At 43.4% G+C, this 10,194-nt stretch overlaps 1 protein-coding gene across 1 annotated transcript; it reads right to left on the bottom strand.

Moving 5' to 3' along the window:
- Window positions 1-3,781: 3,781 nt before the first annotated feature.
- On the bottom strand, window positions 3,782-7,333 carry LOC123491017. The gene is made up of 2 exons (XM_045220809.1): window positions 6,783-7,333; window positions 3,782-4,014 (listed from the first exon to the last, which is right to left on the bottom strand). Exons 1-2 carry the CDS (start codon window positions 7,189-7,191, stop codon window positions 3,782-3,784), a joined length of 642 nt encoding a protein of 213 aa, XP_045076744.1. The 5' UTR covers window positions 7,192-7,333.
- Window positions 7,334-10,194: the final 2,861 nt, after the last annotated feature.

Genomic DNA, 10,194 nt, shown 5'->3' with positions numbered 1-10,194 from the left:
GAAAGGACAGGGCAGAATGGGGATGGATGGATTGATTACATTTTAGCACAGTGGTTCTCCATATACGCATCAGCAACCACAGCTAATGACGTCACTGAAACCCTTAACAAAGAGTTGCTGTCTGTTTTGGAATGGGTGGCCAGTAATAAACTGGTCCTGAACATCTCTAAAACTAAGAGCATTGTATTTGGTACAAATAATTCCCTAAGTTCTAGACCTCAGATGAATATGGTAATGAATGGTGTGGCTGTTGAACAAGTTGAGGAGACTAAATTACTTGGTCTAAGGCACTGCATCTTAGTGCTTGAGGCGTCACTACAGACCACCTGGTTCGATTCCAGGCTGTATCACAACCGGCCATGATTGGGAGTCCCATAGGGCGGCGCACAATTGGCCCAGCGTTGTCTGGGTTTGGCCGGTGTAGGCCGTCATTGTAAATAAGAATTTGTTCTTAACTGATTTGCCTAGTTAAATAAAGGTTAAATAAATAAATAAATAAAATAAAAATACCTTCGATTGAAAACTGTCATGGTCAAAACATATAGATTCAATGGTTGTAAACATGGGGAGAGGTTGTTCGTAATAAAGAGATGCTCTGCTTTTATGACACTGCACTCCAAAAATCAAGTCCTGCAGGCTCTAGTTTTGTCTTATCTTGATTATTGTCCAGTCGTGTGGTCGAGTGCTGCAAGGAAAGACCTAGTTAAGCTGCAGCTGGCCCAGAACAGAGCGACACGTCTTGCTCTTCATTGTAATCAGAGGGCTAATATAAATACTATGCATGCCAGTCTCTCTTGGCTAAGAGCTGAGGAGAGACTGACTGCATCACTTCTTCTTTTTATAAGAAACCTGAACATGTTGAAAATTCCAAATTGTTTGCATAGTCAACTTAGACACAGCTCTGACACACACACTTACCCCACCAGACATGCCACCAGGGGTCTTTTCACAGTCCCCAAATCCAGAACAAATTCAAGAAAGCGTACAGTATTATATAGAGCCATTATTGCTCAAATTAACAGCAAACATGGTTTTAAAAAAACAGATAAAGCAACACCTCACGACACAACGCCTCTCCCCTATTTGACCTAGATAGTTTGTATATGTATTGATATGTAGGCTACGTGTGCCATATTTAAATGTATGTAGTTCTGTCCTTGAGTTGTTCTTGTCTATTACTGTTCTGTATTATGTAATGTTTCATGTTTTGTGTGGACCCCAGGAAGAGTAGCTGATGCTTTCGCAACAGCTAATGGGGATCCTAATAAAATACCAAACCTCTCCTCGGGGACCCATAGACTTTTCACAATTTTGTTGTAGCTCTGAACTAGCTCACTTGATTCACCTATTCAAGGTCTTGATAATGAATAATAATTATTTGGGGGTGCTTATACTTGTCCTGTTACACACAGTGTGTAATACATTTTTATTTTTTTGCATATACCAAATCCCCCGAGACACCCGCAGGGAGTGGGGTCACGGCCAGGGTAACCATTGTACAGCGCCCTTGGAGCAATTAGGGTTAAGTGCCTTGCTCAAGGGCACAGCAACAGATTTTAGTTGACAAGTTGAATCAGGTGTGCTAGCTCTGGAATAGATCAAATACATGGAATGACTGGGGTCCAAGATTTCTTTGCCGAGGAGAGGTTTGGAATGACTGGGAGGTTGAGAACCACTGCTTTGTACACTCTTATCCACAGCGACTTACAGCAGCAATTAGGGTTAAGTGCCTTGCTCAAGGGCACAGACAGATTTTTCACCTAGTCGGCTCGGGGATTCGAATCAGCGACCTTTTGGGTCACTGGCCCAACGCTCTTAACCGCTAGGCTACCTTACGCCCTGGATCATGAATGGTCACTTTTCCATCTACTACATTTATCTACCTGAGCAGAGTTTTGCTGAAAAAAGGCTGTCATAATAACATTCTCGTTTTAATCAAAACATATTTACTGAACAATGCGCCCTGCAACAAATACCTTTGAAGTGCAGATAGTTCACAAAAGTAGAGTAACTCCCTCTCTGCTCCCAAGTCAACAGTCATTCATAAAACTAAACATTTCCTCTGAGTGTTGATGGAAGACAGTGTTTCTGATGTCCTGAGTAAGATTCTATCACAGGGATTCAGGGTGCTCGAAATTCTTGCTTTGTGCTATATAGAAACAACAGCAATGCGAGTTTTCATGTTCATCATTTTTTTTATTGATACCAACATAAAGCACCAACAATGACCGGAAGGTACAGACAGGTAAATGTGCATTTTGAGATTAAAGTCACAAATGGGCAACATAGATATACAAAATAAGTGAAATACACATTTTTGTGGACCATATGAACCCACTTCCCTCCCTCCTCCCAAACCCCCAACTAGTTGTCACAATGTGGGGGTTCTACATGTTCAGTCAATAGTTATTACCTGGGGCACAGGTTCTCTTACATGTGTCAGTTACAAAAAGCCTCTCATTGTTTGACTGACACATTTTACACAATGGATTCTTATGTGCTGTCCAGAGATGTAGTAGAGGGTACAAGCATGTCGACACTTTACACACTGTTCTATTTTACAAATAGCTTTTATGTCCCTATTATGGGAGAGACTATAAGGACACAGCTGACGCTTAAACCGACTAGCAAAAAACTAAAATTGACCCTTACCTTAAACAAACCCTTAACCCTGACCCTGACCCTGAATAAATTCTGAAATTAAATATCAGTTGAAACATTAATTGAAACTTTATGAACATTGAATGTGAACATTAAAACATTGAATTTGAACAATATCGCTGAAACATGCATCGCACTAAGCAGATTTCTCCCTGTGTGTGTCCTCTTCACTTCTCATAGCTTCTCTCATGGAAAAGCACTTGCCGCAGCTGTGTGTGTCATCATGTGTTTCTTCAGGGATACATTGAGCCTAAAGCATTCGCCACAATCATGACAGCGGTACGGTTTCTCTCCCGTGTGAGTCCTCATGTGCTCTGTCAGTTTTTCCTTTCGGTTGAAGCACTTCCCTACAATCTTGGCACTGATGCTGTTTGCCTCCTGTGTGAACTTCTTGCATGTGGCGACTTAGATTTAGAACACCCAATCCACACACAGCGCACCTGCACAATGACTTATTCCCTGTGTGACTCGCCATATGCGCTCTCAGGTTTCCCTGCAATGCGTAGCATTTGCCACATTGCTTACAGCTGTGTGGTTTTGCTCCAGTATGGGATGTCATATGGTCTGTCAGGTGCTCCCCTTCCGTGTGTAGCATTTCCCACAGACATTACATTGATGTGGTCGCTCTCCTGTGTGGAGCTTCTTGTGACGACTTAAGTGACTTGGAAATGTAAAGCATCTGGCACAGAAAGGGCACTTGTGTGGCTTCTCCCCTGTGTGTGTTCCTCATGTGAAGTATCAGTCTCGTGTTTAGACCAAAGCATTTGCCACATTCATGGCAGCAGAACGATTTCTCCCCTGTGTGAGTTAGCACATGCATCGTTAGGCTATTCTTGCGGTTGAAGCATTTACCACAGTCTTTGCACTCGTCATGGTTTCTCACCCGTGTGAATTCTCTTGTGGATTTCCAAATGACAAGGTCTGTCATAGGTTGCTGTGCACTCAGTACAACTGTAGAGTCTCTTCCTTGTGTGAGCCCTCGATGGCGCTTTCAACTCACTGGTTGTCTTGCTCTCAGTGCAGATGTAAGAGCTTAGTCCTTTCTTTAACCGTGTTCTCTTTATTTTGAGAGGCTTTTAATTGTGTGAGGGGAGTGTCACCGGTTGATTCTGATATTTCATCAGTCCTCTTCATCGGGATTTGTTTGGATCGGTTCTGCTGCAATGGTGGGAAGGGTGTTCCCAGTTTGGTAAAGTTGTGAGCGCTCGGGTGAGTCCTGAGCACTGTCGCTTTCCACACAGGGGGAAATGAATATGGACTCGATGATCTCTTGATCACTCCACTCCTCCTCACAGAGCTGCTGCTCAGGGGGAACCTCATCTCCAGAGACAGTGAGAGTGAGCTGCGGGGGGTCTGGAAGGAAAGATATTAAATAACTTTCAAGAAAAATCTAGACATTTCAATAAATAATCTCCCTCTGAGACTGTAATGACATGATTATTAGCATCAGTTACATACACAGCATTATATAGGTGCTTTTATTAACGCTGGTGTATTCGAGCTAGGTGCCCCATTCAAATCCCACGGTGAAGTCGGCTCGAAACAAAAGTGACTAATTAGCACGTGGAGTAGGATTCTGTGTTTTCACATGCAAAAGTGATTGCTTTTGATAAAAACGCTTCATCTGCCTTCCAAACTAGTTTGAAAATTATAACATATATTTAAGGGAAAATAGATGTTGTATGTTTCCGGACGATGCACCATGCTGGCTTGTCGACAACATGACCGAGCGGCACAGATTACTGTTCAATTTGAGAAAGGCGCTCCTCCTGCACGGCTTTTGCCTATTCACGTCACGGGCCAAAGACCGGTGCCCAGCGGCTCAGCATAATCCAATCTGCCCAATGAGTGACGTATTTAAAGGGCAGTGACCATGCTGACAGCGTTCCCAAACCCATAACCTAACGTAGTAGCCGATGTGAGTAAGACTTTTAAGCAGGTCAACATTCACAAGGCCGCAGGGCCAGACGGATTACCAGGACGTGTACTCTGAGCATGTGCTGACCAACTGGCAAGTGTCTTCACTGACATTTTCAACATGTCCCCTGACTGAGTCTGTAATACCAACATGATTCAAGCAGACCACCATAGTCCCCGTGCCCAAGGACACTAAGATAACCTGCCTAAATGACTACCGACCCGTAGCACTGACGTCTGTAGCCATGAAGTGCTTTGAAAGGCTGGTCATGGCTCACACTCAACACCATTATCCCGGAAACCCTACACCCACTCCAATTTGCATACCGCCCAAACAGATCCACAGATGATGCAATCTCTATTGCACTCCACACTGCCCTTTCCCACCTGGACAAGAGGAACACCTACGTGAGAATGCTATTCATTGACTACAGCTCAGCATTCAACACCATAGTGCCCTCAAAGCTCATCACTAAGCTAAGGATCCTGGGACTAAACACCTCGCTCTGCAACTGGATCCTGGACTTCCTGACAGGCCGCCCCCAGGTGGTAAGGGTAGGTAACAACACATCTGCCACACTGATCCTCAACACGGGCCCCTTCAGGGGTGCGTGCTCAGTCCCCTCCTGTACTCCCTGTTCACCCATGACTGCATGGCCAGGCATGACTCCAACACCATCATTAAGTTTGCCGAAGACACAACAGTGGTAGGCCTGATCACCGACAACGATGAGACAGCCTATAGGGAGGAGGTCAGAGACCTGGCCGTGTGGTGCCAGGATAACAACCTCTCCCTCAACGTGACCAAGACAAAGGAGATGATTGTGGACTACAGGGAAAATAAAGAGGACTGAGCACGCCCCCATTCTCATCGACGGGGCTGTAGTGGAACAGGTTGAGAGCTTCAAGTTCTTTGGTGTCCACATCACCAACAAACTATCATGGTCCAAACACACCAAGACAGTCGTGAAAAGGTCACGACAAAGCCTATTCCCCCTCAGGAGACTGAAAAGATTTGGCATGGGTCCTCAGATCCTCAAAAAATTATACAGCTGCACCATCGAGAGCATCCTGACTGGTTGCATCACCGCCTGGTATGGCAACTGCTCGGCCTCCGATCGCAAGGCACTACAGAGGGTAGTGCGTACGGCCCAGTACATCACTGGGGCCAAGCTTCCTGCCATCCAGGACCTCTATACCAGGCGGTGTCAGAGGAAGGCCCTCAAAATTGTCAAAGACTCCAGCCACCCTAGTCATAGACTGTTCTCTCTGCTACCGCACGGCAAGCGGTACCAGAGTGCCAAGTCTAGGTCAAAAGACTTCTCAACAGCTTCTACCCCCAAGCCATAAGACTCCTGAACAGCTAATCATGGCTACCCGGACTATTTGCACTGCCCCCCCACCCCCACCCCATATTTTTTATGCTGCTGCTACTCTGTTAATTGTTTATGCAAAGTCACTTTAACTCTACCCACATGTACATATTACTTCAACTACCTCAACTAGCCGGTGCCCCCGCATATTGACTCTGCACCGGTACCCCCTGTATATATAGCCTCCCTACTGTTATTTTTATTTTACTTCTGCTCTTTTTTTCTCAACACTTTTTTGTTGTTGTTTTATTTTACTTTTTTATTAAAAATAAATGCACTGTTGGTTAAGGGCTGTAAGTAAGCATTTCACTGTAATGTCTGCACCTGTTGTATTCGGCGCATGTGGCCAATAAAATGTGATTTGATTTGATTTAATGGATAGCTTGCTGATAGTTTACCCACAGATAGAACAATGAGACAGATATTTCACTGGATGTATAAATGTGAAGATGGAACGAGATTGTTTTAGCCGAGATTCTGCACATTTTCTCATAGATGAAACATTTTATCTCAATATAGTTCTGTTCCCAAAACTATAATCTGTTAAGTAACTATAACTATAACTAAGTTTTGTAGACTTTACACTTCAAATGTTTTTTTAAATGGCGTTGTTTAGAAGGTGCGCAAAGGCGAATTTAGTTATTGCACACGCGTAGGCGTTTCCTAACGGACATATGCAGATATATGCTAAAACACGCCAATAGGATCTCGCTAGCTCGTGCTTGGCTCTGACAACCTCCTTGCTTGTTCTGCCCACTAAAACTAATTTATTCCCACTGGAAACGACAGGCTGTGGTTTATCTTGGTTTACTTAAACAATCTTTCGTTTACCTGCTTTGTGTAATTTTACATCGGGATTAAAAACCGAATCCAGCAGCCTCTGCAGGCGTTGATTCTCCTCCTTTGAACAAAAAATCTCATCCTGGTACTCGGCAAACGCTTTTCCCGCTGCCACGGATATCTCTACGGCCACTGTTGTTAAACGGTCAGAGAAAAACGCTTGCAACAACTGCAACTTTGACATTTTTGGTGGAATGACCGTCGAGGGAGATTCATTCATGCAACACTTCCCGGAAAGAACTGCGTCTAGAACCACAGAGTAAGAGCTGACTGTGTTCATTGGCTGAAAAGAGCTAAACATAAAGTGTGCTACCGCCACCTGGTGCTGTACTGGAGGAGCGCATTGGAACCAACCCAACTCTGTGCTTAAACAACATTTAAATACAGCCAGGGTTGCCATGTCCGGTGTTTTGCCAGAAATTGGGCTACATTTTGGTTATTTTAGGAGATTTGAATCTGGATTGGCTATCCCCGACCTGAGACCTAATTTTAATCTGACTCAATTGATCTCAAAACCCACACAGATGTGAAAAACCCTGTTAACTCTTCATTGATTGATTTAATTCTTACAAATAACCCCCATAAATATTTGTCTAGTGGAGTATTTGCATATGATCTCAGTGATCATTGTCCCATAGCTCTGTCGTAGCCTGCCGCGACCGGGAGACTCATGGGGCGGCACATAATTGGCCCAGCGTCGTGCAGGGTAGGTGAGGGAATGGCCGGCAGGGATGTAGCTCAGTGGGTAGAGCATGTTGCTTGTAACGCCAGGGTAGTGGGTTCGGTCCCTGGGGCCGCTCACATGTAAAATGTATGCAAGCATGACGGTATGTACAGCGTCTGCTAAATGGCATAATGTTTTATTATTATGATGGGGTTGTTGGTTGGTTAATAGTGATGGGGTGGTGGAAAGAGGAGTGTGAGAGGATACTGGAGTGAGTATGGTGTGGCGTGATGCAAATATTGTATGGAAATGAAATGATTTATGATGTATGGTTTTTGTACGATTTTAATAAAAACCCTTAAATCAGAGCATGGCGTTTGCAATGCCTGGGTTGTGGGTTCAATTCCCACGGGGGGCCAGTATGAAAAATAAAATAATGTATGCACACACTAACTGTAATTCGCTCTGGATAAGAGCGTCTGCTAAATGACTAAAATATAAATGTAATTAGATATATACGAAACAGAAAATACTAATCCTCGTTTAATTAAGAAGATACATTTTAAAAAGTTTTCTGCTCAAGGTTTTTTTCTGATTTAGCCACGGTCTCCTGTTTTCCTGACCGAGTTGGCTCTAGAAAATGTGTCCTCCATATCTATTCCTTTGGCAGATAAACACACCTCTTTTAAACAATTCAGAGTCAAAGATAGATCGAACCTTGGTTTTCTTCGGAATTATCTGAGCTCATTCAGAGGAGAAATCAGACCTGGGCCAAAGCAAGGAAAACTGATTCTCTAGTGGACTGGCAATCTTTCAGACAATAGAGAAACAGATGTACTATCTCGATTAAGAAAGCTTAATCAACCTACTTTTTAAGCTCTCTCTCTGACGCTGCTGGTGATCCTTCTGAATTTTGGAAAACAGTAAAGCGTACAAATTGCACGGAAGCGTACAAATTCCTCTTCTTTCCTGCCTAAGCAAGTTCTGTCTGACTGGCATCATAACTGAGAGAGTGATGCTTTTAATCATAATTTTATCTCGGCAGGCTTTTTTATTTGAGAGAAACGGTGGTGTAGTTGACCCTGGTCAGTCAATCGACTGCTCTTCCCTCTGCCAGCCTCTAGCTGACTCAACGGTTAACCCGTCAACTTCTAGTCAATCTTTGTTTTCATTTCAACTATTTACTATCTGTGATGTGCTTGATTCATTGCTTAAGATTGATGTAAAAAAAAAATCCACTGGGGCTGATATTGTCACACCCTGATCTGTTTCACCTGTCTTTGTGATTGTCTCCACCCCCCTCCAGGTGTCGCCCATCTTCCCCATTATCCCCAGTGTATTTATACCTGTGTTCTCTGTTTGTCTGTTGCTGGTTTGTTTTGGCAAGCCAACCAACGTTTTCCCCCCTTGCTCCTGTCGTTCTCAAGTTCCTGGTTTTTACCACCATTCTGCCTGCCTGCCGTTCTGTACCTTGTCACACCACCCTGGATTATTGACCTCTGCCTACCCTGACCCTGAGACTGCCTGCCGTTCTGTACCTTTTGGACTCTGATCTGGATTACTGACCTCTGCCTGTCCTTGACCTGTCGTTTTCCAGCCCCCTGTTTTTGTAATAAACTTTTGTTACTTCAACACAGTCTGCATCTGGGTCTTCTCCTGAAACGTGAAAACCCATATTTTTAACCTGACAACTACATATCTTATACTATCCCCAAGGTTTGGAAGGCGGCCCATGCACTCCCCCTTCACAAAGGTGGTGACCCTTGTGACCTAAATAATTATCGGCCTATTTCTAAACTTTCTTGCCTAGCTAAAATATTAGAATCTTTGATTAATTCTCAGCTAAGATCTTTCTTATCTTTAAAATGTATTCTAAATGTACACTAGGTTATAGCACTATCTCTGCTGCATCCGTATTTATAAATTGTGGTTAATTCTATGGATAAAGGCAACGTTGTGCTGCCCTCTTAATTTACCCGTCAAAGGCTTTCCATACAGTTGATCACTCACTGCTAATTCAGAGGCTTTCCTCAATTGGCCTAGACCAGGCTGTATGTAACTGGTTTAAAAATTACTTGACAGATAGAACTCAATGTATAGCTACTGATCGTGTTAAATCAGGTTTCCTGAATATTACAAAAGGTGTCCTGCAGGGGTCGATTCTGGGTCCTGTCCCTTTCACTGTTTACATTAACAATATTGATTTGTCTGTAAAAAATTGATTGTAACCTTCACTTGTATGCCGATAATACTGTTGTGTATGCTATTGCCCCCACGGTTGACCAGGATCTATCTGAACTACAGTCTGTCTTCATTGTATTACAGAAAGACCTGATTGACCTGAAATTAGTACTGATTGCAGGTAAAAATGATTGAAGCATATGTACTTTGGATGGTGTCCATATTGATAGTGTCCCTGCTTACACATATCTGGGCATCTGGATAGATTAAAAGCTGTCTTTTAAAAAGCATATTGATGAGTTGAGAAACTGAGAATAAACATGTATTTCTTCTATATAAATAGGTATTGCCTCTCGCTAAATAGTAGAAAGCAGATTATTCAGTTAACGTTCCTATCGGTCCTAGATTATGGCAACATCATCTATATGAAAGCAGCTGCCACTTCATTAAAGGCGTTAGATGCAGTTTATCATAGCACACTGCGCTTTATTACGGGTGACAATTTTAGTACTCATCACTTGGTTGGCCCTCTTTGATGTCACGTAGGTTGATACATGG

This window comes from Coregonus clupeaformis, unplaced genomic scaffold, assembly GCF_020615455.1.
Source record: "Coregonus clupeaformis isolate EN_2021a unplaced genomic scaffold, ASM2061545v1 scaf6598, whole genome shotgun sequence".
NCBI classification, from domain to species: domain Eukaryota; kingdom Metazoa; phylum Chordata; class Actinopteri; order Salmoniformes; family Salmonidae; genus Coregonus; species Coregonus clupeaformis.
Note: the sequence above shows the minus strand (reverse complement) of the source record. Positions and strands in the feature narration are given on the sequence as shown.